We start from the raw sequence: 22,964 nt of genomic DNA on the forward strand, positions 1-22,964 counted from the left end.
TCAATTTGTTGAATGTATAAAGTACCTCATCTACATTATTTTCACCATATAGCTTCTTTCTATCTGAATTTTAATCTAGCTATTATGTCAGCTACAAATATTGTAGATTTTTTGTAGTTATATTTGTAGATAATTTGTAGATTATATTTAATAGTGTGTTTTGTTTCTTTTATATTTATTTTTTGAATGTAAACAATACTCCATCTACAATATTTTTAGTTTTTAACTACTTTCCTACTGATTTATAATGTATATACTCTGTAAATTTCAGATAGTGTATTTTTTTGTAGTTTTATTGTAGATAAACTGCAAAAATATTGACAACTATGTAAAGGATTCCATAGATAGTAAAAAAATTCTAGATTATATATACAGAAACCATTCATAAACAAATCAATCTATGAAAGTATTGTCTCAATACAGAAAAATCCTAACTAACTACATTATGATCTTAAAAAACACCAACAATTACACATCAAAATCTGTTATCCAGAACTAACCAACAATTTTATTAAATATTCTGTTAACTACATAAAATTTTATTTCTTTTTGGGTGCATTCTTGCAAGATCTTTTGTTATGCCCTTCTCCTCCGCAGTTGCTGCATGAAACCTTATACTTCTTTGAATTTATTTCATCATATGTTTTGTATCTTTCTTTTCGAGGTCTTCCTGGCTGCCTTTTCCCTCCTTTAGGTGGATTTACTACTTCTTCAGTTATATGTTGTGGCACATTCCATTTGCTTTCATTAGGCTGGGGATTTACTGATATTTCATAAGTACGCAAGAGGTTTGCCCTTGTGTAATAAGGAGAACAATATTGTTCAAAGACTCATCCCTGTGTCTTAAAGCAGCCAAAACATGTGGATAAGGTAGTTCATCAAGCTGGAATTGCCCACAACTACATCTCTTGTTTTCAAGACAAATATTATAGCACCTCACACCATCTATTACTGTATGGATGTTGTCTATTGAAGCCCTCACCTACGAGTATATTACAAACAAAAAAGCAATTCATATATGGTTAAAATCAAACTATATACAAAATATCTACATTATCGTTGTTTAAATTAATTTGATTCAATAAATAATCAGATCTTACTCTAAGCTTGTGCGACAATGTTCTGTTGTCATCCAACTCTTTGTTGAATTTGTACCCAAGGTATGTGAATGTACCCTTTGCTTTCAATAACTTTTCTTTCGTCCAACATTCAAGAAGGGTCCTCATATACTCTAATAGCTTTACTATCGGCAGCTCTCTTGCATATTTTGTTACAGCATTCAACGACTCTGCAATGTTTGATGTCATAGTCCAAGTTCTATTCACCGTAGCATGTACTCGAGACTATCTATGATAGCCAATATCGTATAGGTATGCTTTAACACGGGGGTCAATCTCCTCAATCTTTGACATCCTTTCATTAAATTTATCAAGGGTGTATGATCGTGCCGTGGAAAAGTATAATTCACTTAACTTAAGATGTCCCTTCTTGAACTTTGCCCGTATATTTTGTTACGCCCCGCAATATTACGTCAATGATGTTACGCTTCGCAGTATTAAATTACGATGATGTTGTACCCTGTAGTATTGTACGTTGAATTTGTCGTAAGGAAATGTACATCAGTCCAAGGAAAAGATTATTTGGAGGTTATAAGTCTTATGTTATTTCAAACAAATGACAAGTAAATTCGTGAAGGTGCGAGGGTAAGCAAATCGAAGAAAACGAATTTTGTCAAAGTTTGGCATGCTAGGGTAAAATACGGCCCGAGCTAAATTACCCGGTATTTATGGACTAGTACCACACAAGGTGTCACATGACCATAAAAGTAAGGTGTATAAGGTATATGAAAAGTGAGTAATATTTTAAGTAAATGTGAATAATTCTTAATTTTACGGGTAATTAATTACCAGGTAACGGGACATTGCCTAATTAAATGGGGATAAATTTGGATAAGATATATCCAAACACGTGGCAGCAAGGTCATATACAAAATGGTGACTCTTGATCAAGTCTTATTAAGTGGAAAATTGGGCACATTTCCCAACACTAACATATCAATTTTCTAGTTTACTTTTAGTAAAAGAATTAACAAAGATATGACAAAACCCATGTTCAGAAAACGTCTCCAACTTCAATTGAACTTGAAGAGTTCCTTAGGCTCCTACTTAACGTTCCAATGGAAACTTCATACGTAAAAGATCACAAATTTTTGGTGATCAAAATAACCACACATCACAAAGATTACTACACGGTCAGATGAGCAGCAACACACGAAGATATCTTGTCATTTTTCAATTCAGTTTGGTTAAGCTCTTTGGAAAATGCATACTTATGGGTCACTGGCTGGAAGCCATCAATGGCCTTTCGCCTAGTTGTTTCTAATTCTGAGTTGGGTGATGAACGGGTATGTTAAGGCTATCCCTTTTTTCTTTTGGCATGATCCATACGATACGAACGAAGCATGCAAATGCACAAATTCCATAAGTGACTCTATTCATAAAAGTATTAGAAATATCTATGTTCTTTAATTTTCATGTGTCATAATATTTTATCATCTGTTCATGGGTCTCAGAAAAATACAAAAGTTGAAAAGAGTTTACTTTATGATATTGCTCAGAGGAAAAATGGTCTTATGACATTCCGAATGATTTTATTAACGTACTTTTCATGCATTGCATTCATGTGCATTGACCCATGACCAGATAGCGTTATATACACATATATATGTAAATATATGTATATTGGATATGGGAAGTGGTTATGGCGCTATATACGCACCACCACCTGATCAGCTGCTATATGATGATGATGTTTCCCACAGTTGCTGAAATATGATTCAAACAACGTTATATACGCATATATATGATGTTATATACGCGTATATATATGTATATATATGTATATGGGATATGGGAAAGGTTATGGCATTATATACGCACCACCACCTGATAAGCTGGTATACAATGATGATTTTGCTTACAGTGGCCGATATGATATGATGGGATGCCCTCAGAGGCTGATAATATTATGAAACATGTACCTATGCACGACATGACATTCATACGCAGATGCATGACGCTAAAAGTATTTTATGATTTACAAAGTTATTCAGACTTACAGGTTGAGTCATGTACTCTATATTTCTTCCATGTCTCTTATGTACTTATTTATGTGCCTTACATACTCGGTACATTATTCGTACTGACGTCCCTTTTGCTTGGGGATGCTGCGTTTCATGCCCGCAGGTCCCGATAAACAAGTCGAGAGCCCTCCAAGTAGGCTATCAGCTCAGCGGAAGATGTTGGTGCGCTTCATTTGCTTCGAAGTTGCTTATTTGGTTAGTATGATTTAGACGTGTATTGTGTGGTATGGCGGGACTCTATCCCGACCTATATGACATTTATGTACTCTTAGAGGCTAGTTGACATATGTCTTGTACGTGAAAGAATGTACGGCCTTGTCGGCCTATGTTTTGAGTTTATAAAAGATCATGTTGCCCTATTAGGCCCGTATGTCATGTGTATATGATAATGTAATAAGAAAGATATGTTACGTTGGTACTCGGTTGAGTAAGGTACCGAGTGCCCGTCGCGGCCCATCGGTTTGGGTCGTGACAAAAGTGGTATCAGAGCAGTTCTGTCCTAGGGAGTCTATAAGCCGTGTCTAGTAGAGTCTTGTTTATGGGTGTGTCGTGCACCACACTTATAAGCAGGAGGCTACAAGGCATTTAGGACTGTCACTCTTTCTTCTTTCTCTAGATCGTGTGGTAGAGCTCAGTTGTAAGAACTCAATTTCCTAAACTCTACCTTATTCATATTACGACGATTCCTACATCCAGAAAGGCAGGTGGTAAGATATATAGCTATGGGAGAGTTGAGTCAGAGGAACTCGACTTTGCATCATGTTTATGATAAGTAAATATGAGGTCTTCAACAGATCACGTGCGTACGAAAAGGTGTAAGCCTCTTGGTAAGGATCTTGAGGCAAGAATACATATCCACCTTAATGGTGAATGACAATGAGAGATTTAGAAGGTAAATACAAGTGTCAACAAGTAAAGGAAGTAAGATGAAGAAAAGTACGAGGCATCCAGTTAATGAAGGTGAACGGTGTTTATAATTCAGGCAGAGGAACATAAGCTTTTTGAGTTATATTCAATAGTAACATAAGTATATACAATTGGTCGTACCCCTTCCAGATATGCCCTATGGGGGTTAACAAAAGCAGTATAAGAAGATATGATGGATGAATTGATTGCGTCAGTTGACATTTTCGAAGGATATTGCAAATGTGTTGATAGATCTCTTTATGAGATGCCTACATGGTGCACTCTAAAATAGTGCAGCCAGATATGAGTGCTACAAAGACATGCACTATAAGCCTTGCAGGGATAAATATTACCGTAGTGTTGCTCGTGTCCCTAGTAAAGTGAGAACGTTAAGCAACTTGAAGAGCCACTAGATGGAGAAAAGGAAAGCTAAAAGCAAAAGAATGTCGCAGAAATATTAGCAGAATAATGAGAAGAGGGATAAGAAAGCATTATGAATAAGGTGTGATACCTGGATGAAAACGGTAGAGTGTTACAAAACCTATAGTCAAATGAGGGAAGAGACGAAAGGTGATGTGCCTTAAGACAACAAAAGAGTATAGGCCATAAGGTTATATCCTCATTTCGAGAAATAAGTTCGTGACTCCAACGTGACTACCAGAGGGGAGAGTTAATCCTTAGAGTAATAGAACCAGTATGGACTGGTGAACAAGATAAACTAAACATGAATTAGGAACTGAGTGACTGGTGATAGTCGCTATCATAAGAACTTTAGATTTTTTTTTCCGCTAATAATAGAATGGACGACAAAAGAAGATTCACGAGAAATTCTGAGAATGATCATTCAGGAAGACGCTTCCCTACAGCAAGCAATGTGAGCAAAGTTCAGCTTAAGGGACTGTATGTGCCAGTTATACTAAATTTCACCCTCGTGAGTAACGAATTTTGCTATCCTTGGTATGGAAGGATTACCAAAAGGCGAGTAAGAGTCATAGATGATGTGAAAGGATGCCAAAGATGAAAAGGTGAAACATCTATAGGCAGGTCGTCGTAGCTGCAATTGTTAGTACTCCCCTAAAGGAGGGAATATGGAATGATAAAAGGAAGAATGCGATAAAAATGAGAAAGGGATGAGATTGCACTTATCCAAATACTACAGATATGCTACGATTCCAAAATATTATGCAAACGTGACGTCAGGGAGAAGATGTAAGGGTTCCTGTCCGAGATGTTAATGATAATTAAGGAGCCAATGCGAGACATAAGTTAAGACCAACGAAATAACCCAAGAAAGATTTCGTGGAATATTGACATGAGGATGGGCCAACGAGTAGTTAGTAGTTGATTCAAAAAGAGCCTAGCTATGGCTAGTCAAGAGGATACAGAACAAGACAGCAAGTCGTGCAAGATAAAGATAGTAAATACTAATATAGTGAATTTAGCCCCATAGTTATGACATTGTAATACTTGAGATATATTCAAATAGGAGTTGGGGTATTTAAGGGTATTATGAGTGTTACGAAAAGATAGTTCCACTAGGAAGACAGTCAAAACTTCAGTTCAGAAGCAGCCGTACGAGCTGATGAGTATGGAGGTAAGTAACTAAGGATAATTACAGGTGAGTACGAACATCAAAAATTCTATCAGGAATACAGTATAATAAGTTCGCATCTTTACAAGAGTCAGAGGGTCTTCCCTAAATACTACAATGAAAGACAAGTTGAGGAAATAAGGAAGAAGGCTTCAACCTAAGCACAACGACTTAAAGAGGAAATGGGCGTGTAACAATAGTCTCACAACAACACTGGAAGCACTCCAACGGAAAGTGGCACCTACCGTGGCTAATGAACGGGAAGTAAAGATAAAAGTAATATTCAAGATCATATGAGTTATATGAAAACTCTGGCATGTGTGGACACTAAGATAAGCTAAGTATGGATGCAACAAGGGGCAGAAAGACCAGGAAAAGTAATAGCTTACGTGGAAAGAAAGCTAAGACGGAATGAAAGAATTATTTGATCAATGATCCAGAGTTAGTACGTTATAGATACACTCAAGATTTTGGAACATTATCCAGGCAGCATATTTGTTGACAATCATACAGCCATAGAAGACTCCGGTATAAGTTAAAAGAAAGAATTGAGCCCAGGGCATAGACAAAGGATTGAATTGTTAGGAGATTGTATCATGTATATTCCATAATACCCATGAAAGGCTAAGGTAATAACTGATACCATGAGCCACAGATCGGAAGATAGCTTAAGCCTACGTAAAGGCCGATTAGAAGGAAGAGGAAACTCAAGAACTACATCACCTAAGCAAATCAGGAGTCTGATTATTGGACCTAGAAAAATTATAGAAGTTGTGCTTGAGAACATGACAGAATTGCTCTTAATATCAAAGGTTCAAGAGAAATAACACAGTGACCATAATCTATAATGGCTCCACAAGGAAGCCAGTTAGAAGAAGTACCAGCCTCATAAAAAGTCAGTACGAAGCTCCCACCGGATTGTGTATGTACCAGAGGTGCGAGTATTATTATAGAGCTTCAAGTTATGGACGTGAATTACGCCTAGGTGGAAGGGAGGTTATGAAAGATATAGAAGATACGATACGAGATTTTAGGGTAAGTAAGGTAAAGGTGAACAACGTACGAGATACCTAAAGGCAGAAGATCGTGAATAGTCCACACTTCAGATAGAAGGCTATAAGCACGGGGATCCAATAACCGGAAGTGATAACCGCATCGTCAGCGGTATGTCTTCCAACCTATGGTTTCTAAGTACTGAGAGATCTAGTTAAGAGAATAGAGAAGAGTTGGAGACGATGTGATGTATTGCTTGACATTCCAGAATAACATAAGGAAAATTATGGGGCAAGCAAGTTGAAGGAAAGTTGCGAGTATTATAGATGGATATGTATAGGTCGCAAGCTAAAGTATGGTAGAGCGACAAAGTTTTAAGGAAACATGAGTAAGGATGAGGAAAGGCAAGTGAAAAGGTGACGAGAATGTATAAGTCCTCAGGGTTAAGTCCATGGAAACAAGAGAGATAATGGTTTCTCTAAGTTATTGAATGTTCGGTATAACCTGGATGAACTCAAAGGAATCCAAGACAAGTACCATTTAGAAAAGATGGAATGTTGCCCTTATAGTACAATGAGGGTGTAATTATGATGGATAAAGGATGACGATTAGGCCTTCAGGTGAGCAGTGATTTGAAGAGGATTTCATGGATTGTACGAGATTAAAATACCCACATAAGTGAATCATATTGGAATGCTATAAATTACGGTCATTGAAGTATAATATCACCCCTACATGGATTAGGAAAATCACTTCAAATATTCCTCGATGGAACGTAAACCCTAGTGGCAAGGTATGCCGTAAAGAAGTTTCAAGTTATCAGTGGTATATTGTAGATTGATATTGAGGCAAATCAACAATGGACGAACAAAAGTTACAAAGTATGAGATGAGATTAGGTCGTCGTTCTTAAGACGAACGGTAATGAAAGAGCATTGAAGGATTGAGATTTATACCTAAAGGATAGGCAACAAAAGTAACTGGGAGCTTGGTAAGCATACCTCAGTAAAGGTAGATTGAAGCAGAAAAATTATGGTATAGTATAACCCATGTAAGTGCAGTAAAGTCATATGAAGTGGGTAACCAGATCTATGAAATGAGATATGGCCATATTCGCAAGTTCTACAAAGTGTCGAGCAAAGGACTTCAGTATACCTATAGAGTCCTAGAGAGGCATCCTATTAAGCCTTGTATATACAAAGTATGGCCTAGAGATTGACTAAAAGATAAAAGGAAAAAGGAAAAAGGAAAGATGAATTGCATAAGTGCACTTACAAAGCCAAGGTCATACAGGTTGCATGACAAGAGGTAACAACAGTTACAAGATTAGGAAGATTTCGATCACATGTCATGATACGAGCAAAAAGACTAAAGGCGGGAATATCCTGGACTTTGGATTTATTCGTAGAACAACTGCCTAAATGGCAAGGTGAGTATTAAGGTATTCACATGAGCTATAAGTTATGAAAATGATAAGAGTATCAGTCAACATTCGAAGACGAATGTTCCAAAGGAGGGAATGATGTTACGCCCCGCAATATTACGTCAATGATGTTACGCTTCGCAGTATTAAATTACGATTATGTTGTACCCTGTAGTATTGTACATTGAATTTGTCATAAGGAAATGTACATCAGTTCAAGGAAAAGATTATTTGGAGGTTATAAGTCTTATGTTATTTCAAACAAGTGACAGGTAAATTCGTGAAAGTGCGAGGGTAAGCAAACCGAAGAAAACGAATTTTGTCAAAGTTTGGCATGCTGGGGTAAAATACGGCCCGAGCTAAATATCCCGGTATTTATGGACTAGTACCATACAAGGTGTCACATGACCATAAAAGTAAGGTGTATAAGGTATATGAAAAGTGAATAATATTTTAAGTAAATGGGAATAATTCTTAATTTTATGGGTAATTGATTAATTACCGGATAACGGGACATTGCCTAATTAAATGGGGATAAATTTGGATAAGATATATCCAAACACGTGGCAGCAAGGCCATATACAAAATGGTGACTCTTGATCAAGTCTTATTAAGTGGCAAATTGGGCACATTTCCCAACACTAACATATCAATTTTCTAGTTTACTTTTAGTAAAAGAATTAACAAAGATATGACAAAACCCATGTTCAGAAAACGTCTCCAACTTCAATTGAACTTGAAGAGTTCCTTAGGCTCCTACTTAACGTTCCAATGGAAACTTCATACGTAAAAGATCACAAATTTTTGGTGATCAAAATAACCACACATCACAAAGATTACTACACGGTTAGATGAGCAGCAACACACGAAGATATCTTGTCATTTTTCAATTCAGTTTGGTTAAGCCCTTTGGAAAATGCATACTTATGGGTCACTGGCTGGAAGCCATCAATGGCCTTTCGCCTAGTTGTTTCTAATTCCGAGTAAGGTGATGAACAGGTATGTTAAGGCTATCCCTTCTTTCTTTTGGCATGATCCATAAGATACGAACGAAACGTGCAAATGCACAAATTCCATAAGTAACTCTATTCATAGAAGTATTAGAAATATCTATGTTCTTTAATTTTCATGTGTCATAATATTTTATCATCTGTTCATGGGTCTCAGAAAAATACGAAAGTTGAAAAGAGTTTACTTTATGATATTACTCAGAGGAAAAATGGTCTTATGACATTCCGAATGATTTTATTGACGTACTTTTCATGCATTGCATTCATGTTCATTGACCCATGACCAGATGGTGTTATATACTCATATATGTAAATATATGTATATTGGATATGGGAAAAGGTTATGGCGCTATATACGCACCACCACCTGATCAGCTGATATATGATGATGATGTTGCCCACAGTTGCTGAAATATGATTCAAACGGCATTATATACGCATATATATGTATGTACTCAAACGGCGTTATATACGCGTATATATGTATGTATATATATGTATATGGGATATGGGAAAGGTTATGGCGTTATATACGCACCACCACCTGATCAGCTGGTATATGATGATGATTTTGCCCACAGTGGCCGATATGATATGATGGAATTGGGATGCCCTCAGAGGCTGATAATGTTATGAAACATGTACCTATGCACGACATGACATTCATATGCAGATGCATGACGCTAAAAGTATTTTATGATTTACAAAGTTATTCAGACTTACAGGTTGAGTCATGTACTCTATATTTCTTCCATGTCTCTTATGTACATTTTTATGTGCCTTACATACTCGGTACATTATTCGTACTGACATCCCTTTTGCTTGGGGACGCTGCGTTTCATGCCCGCAGGTCCCGATAGACAAGTCGAGAGCCCTCCAAGTAGGCTATCAGCTCAGCGGAAGATGTTGGTGCGCTCCATTTGCTTCGGAGTTGCTTATTTGGTTAGTATGATTTAGACGTGTATTGTGTGGTATGGCAGGACTCTATCCCGGCCTATATGATATTTATGTACTCTTAGAGGCTTGTTGACATATGTCTTGTACGTAAAAGATTGTACGGCCTTGTCGGCCTATGTTTTGAGTTTATAAAAGATCATGTTGCCCTATTAGGCCCGTATGTCATGTGTATATGATAATGTAATAAGAAAGATATGTTACGTTGGTACTCGGTTGAGTAAGGTACCGAGTGCCCGTCGTGGCCCATCGGTTTGGGTCGTGACATATTTGTCCAAATATGCCACATGCAAGAATAATGTGGCATGTCAGGATATACAATAGATGTTGCCTTCAAGATACTCTCATTCCGATCCGAAACAACACACATATTTGGTCTTTCACCATACACGAGTTTGAATTGCTCAAAAAACCACTTCCATGATGCGTCATTCTCTGAATCAACAACAGCATATGCCAATGGTAATATGGTACCTACATTATGTGGCAATAAGAGCAATTAATTGGCTGCAGGAAAAATGCAGAAGAAGACATATATATACAAACTACAACTTTTCTATAATATATCTACAATATATCTATAATTAATCTGCAAGTACTACAAAAAACATACAAGCTACAATATTTCTACAATAAAACTTCAGTACCTGCTGCATCCATTGTACTAGCTGTTAGCATTATTCCCCTGTATGCTGACTTTAAAAAGGTCCCATCAACTACTACAACTGGCCTACAATATTCCCAACCACTGATTGACGTACAAATCGCAACAAATACATACAAGAACCAGTCATCGTCTGTCTTCTTCAATTTAACTATAGACCCCTGGATAATTCTTCTCTAGAGTATACAAATAACTAGGCAATTTGCTGTAGGAGTCAGCAGGATGACCTCTCAAAAACTGTAAAGCCTTTTCCTTTGCTCTCCAGGCTTGCATGTAGGTTAGATTCACGCCGTGTTCAGACAACATGTCAAATTGTATGTCTTTTGATGTGTAAATTGTCTTAGGATCAGAATATTTTGGAATAACCATGCTACCAACTACCATGGCAGTAGGTTTGCGTTGTATGAATGTATTGTCCATTAAAGAGCATGTGCGCTGGCTGTCGAAATTTCTGACCTTGAACATTGCAGAATCATTTATGCTAGTTGCCTTGAAGTGCCATGTACAGTTTTCACCAATACATATCAGCCAGTAGCTACAAAATAAATACATTTTAAACAATGGTTTAAAATTTAGATTTAAAAAGAAAAAAAGACTGTTTTAGCTTAAACAATCACATTATACAATCTATATACAACATAACTACAATTCAACTACAATTCTGTTAAACATTATCACAAGGAAAAACTGAAGAAGTAAAAAATTACAAATAAACTACAAAATTAAAAAAATAATAATCTTTGACTATTCATATGTTCATACCTTCTAGCACTAGATCTTTTAACCTTGAATTGGAACTTGTGCATGACAGAATAGTGCTTCATTGCAGTTGCAATTATTTCCTTATCTTGGTATACTTGTCCTACTTCAATAGAACTTGGTGTACTATCTGTTATTATTATACTTTCATATTCCTCTATAACGGGAGATGTTGGCATATCAAGCAACTTTAGTATTCCAGACGAACCTGCATGAAAATAAATATAAATACTGTTATGACCAGTTTGTAGATAATTTGTAGAAAGGTTGAAATTCAGTATTTCATATTAATTTTTCAAATTATATGTGGTTTTATTGTAGAATAAATGTAGAAATTTTGTATATATTCTGTAATCTATATTGATATATATGTAGTTTATTTGTAGATAAAATGTAGATAAAGTGTAGCTCATTGACATTGTACCAGAATTTCATAGAAAAAATAACATCACACACCTACAACTGTGTTCTCATTGGTGATACTCAATTCCATATTGAAATCGCGAACAGTTATACATAGCGGATATGATCCTAAGTTTTCGTTTTCCTTTTTCATCTCCATGTATACACGAACACCCATATCCTTCCTAATTTCCATTGGAGGACAATGCTCGTTGACAATGTATTTGATTTCTATAATTTTTTCGGATGTATCAATCATTAATTGCTGTGCCATTGTAGAAATCAATAGACTATAACTCGCATCCTCATCGACTACAATGCCATTGACCTGAAATTCTCTAAATCTCCCATAGCTATCCCAATTCTCATTCAGTTGTAGCATAATTGGGATTTTCGCCATAATTGCGTTTGTTGTAGAAGAATTGTAGAAGATTTGGTCGTTTTTGATTTGTGAAATTAGAGAAAATGTTGAAACAGAGTGTATCGCAAAAATAGAGTATGGAAATTTTGTAACGAAGCCGACGATAATTATTACTGTGCATGATTTGCGTTGTGGAAGATCTGGAAGAATATTTAATTCCCCTTTTTAGTGCGCCTAAATAAGGAATCCTACAACTACAATAATTCCTTATTTAATGCATTGTATATATTTTGTAGAAATATTATTAGCATGAAGGGTAATTTGCAAACTATGAACATATTTGGTAATATAGTTTCCTATATGGTATATGAATGAAAATTTCCCATAGAAAATTTTCACTAGTTCATCAAGCTTGATAGGACGTTTGTGCCATTCAACGGCTAAATCATTTCCAGTTTCAAGATCGTTACATTTAAAACATCTTCTAACTACAAGTGGTCCTCAGTAATGAACAAAACAGAGGACGAGTCTGATTGAAAAAAAAACGGTAACTTCGCTGATTATCCCTTTAGGCTAGGGTTGTGCATTTGGATCAGATATCCAAAATCCGATCCGATCCACTCTATTTCGGATTTTCAGATTTCGAATTTTCGGATTGGATACGGATTATGTTTTATAAAATTTTAGATTTTCGGATTGGATTCGGATTGGCATGATTTTAATTCGATCCGATCCAAAATTCAAAATTATAAGGGCCTATATATAAATACTACCCTAAAATTTTAGGGTTAAGTAAACTTATTCATTTATCAGACAACCCCTAGTTATATCGATGTTCTCTCTCACTCTCACATATTTCCTCTCTTCCACCTCTCTTCACAGTTCAATCCAGTGAAGACCAAGCTTCCTTCCGCCTCTCGTCTTCACTCTTCATTCTTCATTGATTCAGTCCTCTCGAAGTCTCAAGTCAGTGAACTCCAAAGTCCAGTGAAATAGAAAACTCCTCTCGAAGTCTCAACTCTCAAGTCATCACAGTTCGATTTCCAATCAAGAGCAAACGATGCAAAACCCTAATTGGCGGTAAGCCTGGCATTCTCTCTAACTATTAGTTATTACTGGTTTCATTTTTGCTTTTTCCCTCTCTCTTAGAGCTCAAATGTGATGTTTTCCACCTTTTATTTCACGGCAGAAATCAAATAATGTGTGTTTTTTGTGTTTTTTTTGTGTGTGAGTTACAGAGAGATTACAACATCTTTATTTTTAATTTTCATGCTGTCTTTTTCCAATTTTTGTATGTATGTATCGATTTGGCTTTATGTTCTGTTTTTTATGTCTCTTTCATGTTCTATCTTCTACTTCTGATTTTATTTTGATTTTTTGTTTGTTTTGGTAGATGGAAAACGAGGTAGAGACACAGAATGAACTTCAAATTGTTAAAAAAGTTGGTGAAAATAAAGCTTCAACTGATTCCACAACCAACAATAATGAATCTAAATCTGGTTCGAAAAAAAAGAAAAATGGTTAAAGAAAGATCAATTACTTGGCGCTAATTCAACAAGTTCACTGATGCCGAGGGTGTGAAAAAAGCGAAATGCAAGTATTGTTTAGAAGAATATGTAGCCGATACCAAGCATAGTGTCACAAGCAATTACTTATTGTATATTCCCAAATGTCCGACCAATCCCTACAAGGCAGAAGGTAGCCAGACAACATTAGGTTTTCAACCGAAAGATCTAGCAGGTGATGTTTCAGTTATCCCTTGGAAATTTGATCAAGAGGCATGTAGGAAGGCTTTAGCTCGTATGATTATTAAAGATGAACTTCCCTTTATTTCTGTTGAAAAAGATGGATTTAGAGACTTTGTGAGAACTCTTCAACCTTTATTTCATATTCCATCCCGTACTACTATGACTAGGGATTATCTTGAGATGTACCATGAAGAGAGACTTGCTTTGAAGTCTATTCTTAAAGAATCAAAACAGAGAATATGTATTACTACTGATACATGGACTTCAATTCAAAGAATTAATTATATGTGTGTTACAGCCCAATACATTGACAAGAATTGGAAATTGCATAAAAGGATATTGAATTTTTGTCCAATTACTAGTCATAAAGGTCAAGATTTAGCTAGTGGTATTGCTAGTGTTTACTTGAATGGGGAGTGGATAAAGTATTTACTATGACAGTTGATAATGCGAGTTATAATGATGTGATGGTTATAGAGTTATCCAAGCAATTTACTAGATGGAACACTAACTTGATGGAAGGTAAGCATGTTCATGTGAGATGTATGGCTCAAATCATCATCTAGTTGTTCAAGATGGGTTGAGAGAAGGGAGTGTATCTGTTGAATGAATAAAACAAGTTGTTAGGTACATAAGACAATCTCCCGCAAGATGGAAGAAGTTTAAAGAATGTTGTGATCTAGATAGGATAACTTCTAAAAAATCATTGTGCTTGGATGTTCCTACTAGGTGGAACTCCACATATTTGATGTTGAAGGTTGCTACAGTTTATGAGGAAGCCTTTACAAAATATTGTGATATTGATTATGGTTTGATGTCATGTATTTCTAACTGTATTTGTGAGGATGGACAACCTGCAGGTCCACTTTTAAGTGGTGATTGGGATAGTGTAAGACGATGAAGTTTCTGAAAAAATTTTATGAACTCACCTTGAAAGTATCAGGTACACTTTATATTATGTCTAATGTGCACTTTCTTAAAATATGTGTTGGGGGGATCCACATAAGATGACCAAAATTATTTTTATGTTATGTGTGCTTGATCCACGCCATAAGTTTAATACTCTTTCATTTGCGCTTGGTGCTATGTTTGGAGAAATAATAGGTTTGAAAATACAAGAGGATGTGAAAACATACATGGATACTTTATTCAATGTGTATGCAATAAAAAATGATGGTTCTAGTTCATGTCAATCTTCTCCATCTTCTTCATCATTGCTCTTAAAATTCATGCTAGATTTAAAGAAGCATAAGAAATGTGGCGGAGTTGATTCTAAAACGGAGTTAGATAAATATTTGGGTGAAGATGTTGAGGAAGACCATTAAAAGTTTAACATTCTAGGGTGGTGGAAGTTGAACTCACCTAGATTTTCCACTCTTGCTGAGATGGCATGTGATGTGCTAGCCATTCCGATTTCTAGTGTTGCCTCAGAATCAACCTTTAGCACCGGCGGACGCATACTTGATCTATTTAGGAGTTCATTGACTCCTAGATTGGTTCAAGCTCTTGTGTCTATCCAATATTGGCTTCGAAATGAATCAACAACTCCGGTTAAAATTGAAGAAGATTTAGATAATCTTGAACAACTTGAAGCTGGTAAGCCTATCTTATTACTTGTGTTTAATGTATACTTTATTTGTATGTTTATTTAGATTACTTCTAAACTAATTTATTGTGTTACTATCTTATTATACAGAATTTATTAATATTGGAAGAGAGCCTTGCATTGTCGACGTATAGTGATTTTCCATTTGTTGTACAAGCTCAGGTATTTCATTATACACTTGCTTCTTGTGTTGTTGTATGTTTCTGGAATCTGGATAGCTTGAAGCCTTGAACTGTCTTCTTCTTTCTCTGAAAATGCTCTTTGAATTATTTGAAATTGCAGATTTTTAACTGGTTGTCTCACAGTCCTATTGAGAATCTGAGATTTAGAGCTACATTTGACCTGGTTGCTGGTTGTGTTGACTGTTGCAGCTTCCCAAAAGTTGGAACTTGAAACTCTTTTGTTTTGTGTAATCTGTTAAAGAACTGTTGGGGATTTTAATAGTTTGATTTGTTTTATTTTGTTGTGACAGTATGATTTGAAAGACAATTGATTGTGTTTTGTTTGGGGCTTTAAGTTTGGTTTGGTTTGAAACTTTGAAAGACAATTGTTGCATTATGTAATATTTCAGATTGTGGTTTTGTTTGGAGATGAATGGTGTTCTCACTGATAAATATAATTGCTCAATTTGTATTTGGAAAGTGATTTCCAACATCTGTTTATGTACTTCGAACAAATACTCCAACCACTAAAGGGAATTAGCTGATGACACGTCTGTTTATGTTGAAGCTGGATAAGTTTTCAATGGTGTTAAATTAGGACTTAATTCATCAGCTTTTTAGTAATCTTGTGAGTATGACTTAATTCAGCAGCTTTTAAAATGTCTTTGGTGAATGGTGAGTATCGATGAATTCTGAGTAATGAGTATGACTTAATTGAGTGACATTCCGATCCGACAATCCAAAAAATTATCCGATCCAAAGTTTAAAATCCGATCTGATCCAATATTAATTCGGATCAGATTCGGATTGCCCTTTTCAGAATCCAAAATCCGAATCCAAAATATGCTAAATCTGATCCGATCCGATCCGTGCACAACCCTACTTTAGGCATCGGCAACTCCAACCAACTATAAACAAATTTCGGATAGGCAGCCCAATGCACAAAGTATTCCGCATTCACGTAAGATTCAGTGAATGACTGTATTATTAGGGTTTATTTCCATGCACAAACCCGTGACCTATAGGTCACACATGAACAACTTTATCGTTGCTCTTAAGCTCCTCTTTATTTAGAATATACATAGTACATATAATAATTTGGCTACACTTAGAAACTTGAGTGTATATAAACAGGGCGGAGTCGGAGTGTCGGGAGCGGGTTCAGCCGAACCTAGTAGCTTTTGTTCAAATCTTATATTTTATCTTAAAAAATTTATATATATATATATATATATATATATATATATAGAGAACCGAAACTGCAACTATTCTTTTTGCTGGAATGAAAAGGGTTTACCTTCACCCAACACTAAAAGCACTATGCCTGAAGTGAAGGCAAGTTAATTAAAAAAATTAATTTAGAATCAATAACTTAAAATAATAACAATTCTGAATTCACAAGGTTCAAGTTCTGGCTCCGCCTCTATTAGTATATAAAACTCCCTCTATTATGTAATGACTGTTTTTCAGTTTTACTATTTACATATAGTATCTGTTATCACACCCAAAAAAAAAATCCAATTAAGCAGCTAAGAAGGCTACACATGAAATATGAATCAAGAATTTAATTACCAGCAGACACGAGGGTATCTATTCTCTCAATGAGGAATTTAAAACAATAATTGTAAAATGGATAATTACCTAACTCAAACAAGCTAGTACAATAGGTTATTGAAAATTAACGAAAAGAATTTTTTAAGTCAAGACAATTCTGCCTATTTATGCTTTCCGTGTGTCTTAATTCCATTAGGTTTTAAAGAATGCCGACTTTCTTACACAAATTCCTTATGCATGAAGAGAGGAAGAAAGTGTTCTTCAGGTTCATATATATCTTTACAATATTATATACATTACTTAATGAATATCATTATCATATTATCTTTTAATTATATTATTAATATGACAAGATGATGAAAAAGTACTTGGAAAAGGTGATGCACTTAAAGGTACGAAAAAAGGTGCATAAATGAAAAGTACTCTGAGATAAGAAAAGTTTAAAAATCAATCTGAAAGGGTGAGAAAAGCTAACAACTTTTTTGGTGTTAAAAGGGCTGTCCACTTTCTGCATTAATACTTTAAAGAATTTCAGTCATTAATAGTTTCATGCATGGTGGAGAATCTCACTTTGCTTCCCTTCTTTCCTTGTGACTTTGCGTTCGGGGCGAATTCAGTATTTAAATTTGATAGGCTTATTTGTAAGATTTTTTGTACTGAACTCATTAACTGTTAACATTATAAGTTCAAATCTGAATTTTATTGAAGTTTTAGCAAATTTTTACATAAAAATCCATACTCCATACAGAAAGTTATGCATTCATTTGAAAGCCTATATCCACTCTTGCTTGTGTTCCTTTTAATGGACATTAATTAATCTAGACTAGATTACTTATAACCTCTTTCACATCTCTGATGGATGCGTTTATATCTATAGTTTATGCGACCAATTTTTTCCTTTTTTTTTTTTTTTTAATGTTCGTGTGACGTCCATGATGGAGGACGAGTTAATAAAAATGAGAAAACTCGCCGACTTTTAGATTGACAAGTTTCCAAAGAAAAAATTAAATACGTATAACATTTTAGATAAATCGTAAATTGAAAAGGGAAAGGAAAGTAAAATGTTATAACAATCCAATATATAAGATGCGGGCATGAAGATCTGAAGCAGGAGCTAGCCTTCAAATGCGAGCGGAACTTCACTCTTCTTGAGGAGAGCTGCCAACATACCTTCTTTTTCAGTCAAAAATAAAATGAGAATCAAGTTCCACGTAGTTCACAGTTAATCAATTAAATAGATTATGTTATAAAACAATAAAAGAAGAAGAAGAGTATTGCAGAGAAAAGTAAAGAGAGAATTCTTATTGATTTTGGGATGAATTACATGGAATAGAACCCTCTATTTATAGGGAAATAGTGACTTAGCCACCAAGTAATAATCCCTAGAATCTCTCTAAATATAGACATTCACCTTAAATACAATTCTATTTATAACACTCCCCCTTGAATGTCTATTCAACAGATAATGTGTCTCATTAAAATCTTAACTAAAATAAAACCCAATGGGAAAAAAATTCTAGAAAAGGAAAAAGAGTACACATATCTAACAATACGCCTTTTGGTTACCTCGTTAAAAACATTGCAAGGAAAACCCAGTGGGGCAAAACCTTGTAAGGAAAAAAGAGTGCAATGTGTATTAACTCCCCCTGATGAGAGCATCAATTCACATCCTTGAACATGTGCATTCCAATCTTGTGTACCATCTTCAAAAGATCGTTGGTAGAGATTTGATAAATAAATCAGCCATATTAACTTGAATGAATATATTGCACCTTGAAATCATCATTCTTGATAGATATATAATGTCTTCATATAATGTCATGGAATGGCTTTTCAATATCTCCATAGAGGTATTCTCGCTATCACATTATCATGCTTATAGTTATAGCAAGATACATTTGTGCACAAATTGCACTGAGGAAGTAGTACTTCAAGATCAAGAATTGTATATGTTTTAAGCAACTTAAATCCTTCATGGATTGTCATATAAGTTAAGTCATATAAGCCATATAATAGATTTTAGATGCATATCAAGTTTTCATGTTATGCTAGACAAATAAAATATCGAAAACTGATTGCACATATCATTGACTTTATACTTTCAAGTGTTTGAACTATAGGTCCAAAACTATATGTCTTTCATATGGAATCAGTTCTACTTGAATTGTGTCTCTTCCAATTGGCCAATACTTTTGTGTCTATATTCGATAGACTTAATATCCTCATCTATACTTAGCGCTATGATAGATGTCATCGATAAACATTTTATATCGGTTCCAATATTTTTTCATAAAGACATAACATAAAGATCTCTTCATTCATATATTCAGGTACCTGAATCTCTCATGAGATTTTATGAAGTGTTATGTCATGTGATCTTCTAGATCACTTGCCTCCTTTATTATGATCATTTTGCTCATTTGCTCATCTTCTTTATCAAGAAGTTTATTTGAAACCGATTTGTCTATATGGTTTAAGCGTACCATAGACTTTGTCCTTCTAGGGCTTAATATGAACATTTGCAATGAGAATATAGTTACTTTCTTTGGACCAGCAAATGCGTCTGGCATGCTTTACAATATATTGCAAATGAATTATCCTTTTATGAACTTCAAGTTCATATTATTTTATTCGAGGATCTAGATGTACACATGATAATTCATTCCACGTAACGTTTTCTCAACTGTTTATCATGTATCCCCCCATGTTAGAAAAACTAATTTGTTTCCTCAACTTTGAGAATTCATCTTTGTGCATTATGGTGTTAATAAAAATATACACCGCACATCAATAATAATAAGATGGAATTATTTGATTCTTGACCCTGAACCACTTGTGAGGGGAGAATATAATATACTTTCGTATATAAACATATATCAAACAGATATAGATAACTTTGTTCTCATAAGCAATAGTTTAGCTATTAAGTGGAGGCACTCAATAAATTATTTTGCTAAACCAGCTATGATGTAAACCAACTTATCAAGATGAACTTCTTGAATAGAAAATCTGAAAATTATGCTCGAAATTAAATTATTGAGCAATTTACCTCGCAAAATACCATGTTGCGGGTTAATAATAATTACACATGTAACTATCTCATAGATGCATCTTATGTGGTATACATGGCAGGTGAATGGGCACATATTCACCTTTGATATTTCCAGCATTCATGGGATTCAATCCCAATTTTAGTTGGTCTATTAATTAATAAGAACACGCAATGTAAGAAAATTTGTAAAGAACTTTCTAGTTTTTTAATATTTACCTATGTGAATTCTCTATTATTTTTGCACATCATACGTGAATTGATATGACTAACCCAAATGCCAACTGAATAAATTATCAATATTGATAAACTTCAGATTTACACCATGACGTATGCAATTATCAATAAACTCAAGTTTATTATGATATGTATTTTTATATCAATAAACACCCACTTTATTTTGGTATTCGTTTATTTGTGTAGTACAAACTGGAGAATAAAGCGGGTAACTTTTCACATATATATTACCCCGCTACAAGTTGTAGTAATAGAAGATATTAAATCTTTCCTTTATTTATAGTCTCAATATAATCAACCACTTTCGCGTATACTTTGGAAACTGAATAAGTTTTTTTGAGACTTACTACGTCACAATATCTTATTGGTAATCAATTGTGTTTCTTCAAAATAGTATAATTGGCTCTTCCAGAATTCTCAATTAATTTTGTATATTCATCAACATCCATATGGTGAATATCTCTTTTAAAGAGAAAGTTATAAATTATGGTCATGGTCAAAATTATATGCAAGATATGTTTCTTGCATTATTGTTGTCCTTTAATAATCACATTGCCAAAATATTTTGGCATACAATAGGTACGTGATCAATGATCATTCATGCCATAATAATGACATTATTTTCTTATATCTCAAACCTCCTTCTAGATGTGAGTGTGGTATATTCGCTACCACTAGCGCATTCATATTCTTTGAAGAATAAATATATTTTCATAAATCAGATGTTGTCACATTCACATCATGAATGAACCATAATCATCTATATGTGCTTTATAAAATCTCATGTCAAATCAATGACAAGTATTACTTTCACAAAGTGAAAGAGTATTTTGAGAATCATTATTATTCCCATTATCACAATGATGATGATTATAATTTCATCTATTGTCACGTCTACATCCATTGATACCTTCACGGTAATAATTTTGTCTTCTTTCAGACTTATCACATACTACTATCACATTCTCTTAAGGGAATGAGAATGAAGCAAATTCAATGGGATGAGTTTTCAATTCTTTGCCCACAATCATACATGAATTTGATCATGGCAAGACATAGAAATTTTACCACTTTGGGTGATTATAATTTCTTTCAAACTCCACTAGAGTTATAATCAAAATTTATCATCTTTGTTTGTATTTAAAATCAAATTGTAGAATGTCAAGAATTTGAAAGAGAAGTAAAATGCTTACCTTAAATCTAGAATTTAATCATGAAGGAAGTTCATGGAACAATTGACAATCATTATGCTCAATCCCAAAGCTTCTACTCAATTGGTTAGAGTCTCGTGCTGATAACGTGTTATAAAACAATAAAAGAAGAAGAGTATTGCAGAGAAAAGTAGAGAGAGAGAGAATTCTTATTGATTTTGGAATGAATTACAATGGAATAGAACCCTCTATTTATAGGGTTAATAGTGTCTTAGCCACCAAGTAATAATCCCTAGAATCTCTCTAAATATAGATATTTATCTTAAATACAATTCTATTTATAACAAATTACATTAAGTAAGGTAGTCGCTTCTTTTTCTCCGATATCCTGCTCCGCCAGCAATGAGCAAATGAATATAAATTTTCTCGAATAGCCTGAATCGCCGTCTCTCTTCTATTTTCCATCGATGGTCCATTCCTTTTCAAAAATTCACATGATACGTGTAATTTTGGACTTGATGCATAAATCAAAGAATAAGTTTGTGAAATTTGTTGGATCAAAAGCAAATAATACGCACTATGAAGCTGTGCACTTCCATATTTTTATTTTTTGGACCAATGATACTTGGTGAAAGTGACTATCCTTTTGACTTCCAAGAATCTTAAAGCTTCGTTCCTAGCTAATTATTACTTCTTCCGTTCATTTTTATTTTTTTGTTATACTAAAAATATATTCTTACTTTTATTTGTTCACGTTAGCAAATCGAGAAAAAATAATTTTTTTTCTTGTTTTATCCTTATCGTTAATTATTTCTAAAGTGAACAAGTAGAATTGAATGGACAGAGTAATTAACTTTTGCTGCCTTCTTTCCTTGGATCAAAGGAAATTAAACACTCTCCTTTATAAGTTACTCCTGCCTTATCTCTTAAGTTGACAAAAACATATGCCACGTACCATGGGATGATTTCTTCTATTGTGACCGGCCGTGGATAACCTTTTTATTTATACTCGGTTTTGACCAGTGGACCTATAGTAATACGCTGGTACTATTCAAACGTAAAAATTGCATGGGGCACCCTATTTGGTCATCCCCATTTAACTTATACCTATTTTTTTAAATTTTTTTTAATTTGTACTCACTTTTTAAACAACTTCAACCTCTTTCTTCTCCTCCTTCTCTTCCTCAAAGTTATATCCGCCCCCATCTTGCTCAATGTTGTATTAGGCGATCAGTGCCAGTGCGACCTAACTTC

General features: G+C 34.6%; 1 protein-coding gene and 1 long non-coding RNA gene across 2 annotated transcripts; one reads left to right on the forward strand and one right to left on the reverse strand.

Annotated features, from left to right (window-relative positions):
- Positions 1–760: 760 nt before the first annotated feature.
- Positions 761–1,307, reverse strand: LOC142180895 (uncharacterized). Its single transcript, XM_075253001.1, has 2 exons — positions 1,101–1,307; positions 761–982 (listed from the first exon to the last, which is right to left on the reverse strand). The coding sequence occupies exons 1-2, from the start codon at positions 1,305–1,307 to the stop codon at positions 761–763; spliced, it is 429 nt and encodes a 142-aa protein (XP_075109102.1).
- A 7,462-nt stretch (positions 1,308–8,769) lies between these two features.
- Positions 8,770–10,170, forward strand: LOC142180629 (uncharacterized). Its single transcript, XR_012709251.1, has 2 exons — positions 8,770–9,053; positions 9,915–10,170. It is a non-coding gene; the product is annotated as an uncharacterized LOC142180629 (long non-coding RNA).
- Positions 10,171–22,964: the final 12,794 nt, after the last annotated feature.

Source organism: Nicotiana tabacum, chromosome 5 (assembly GCF_000715075.1).
Source record: "Nicotiana tabacum cultivar K326 chromosome 5, ASM71507v2, whole genome shotgun sequence".
In the NCBI taxonomy this organism is placed as follows: Eukaryota; Viridiplantae; Streptophyta; class Magnoliopsida; order Solanales; family Solanaceae; genus Nicotiana; species Nicotiana tabacum.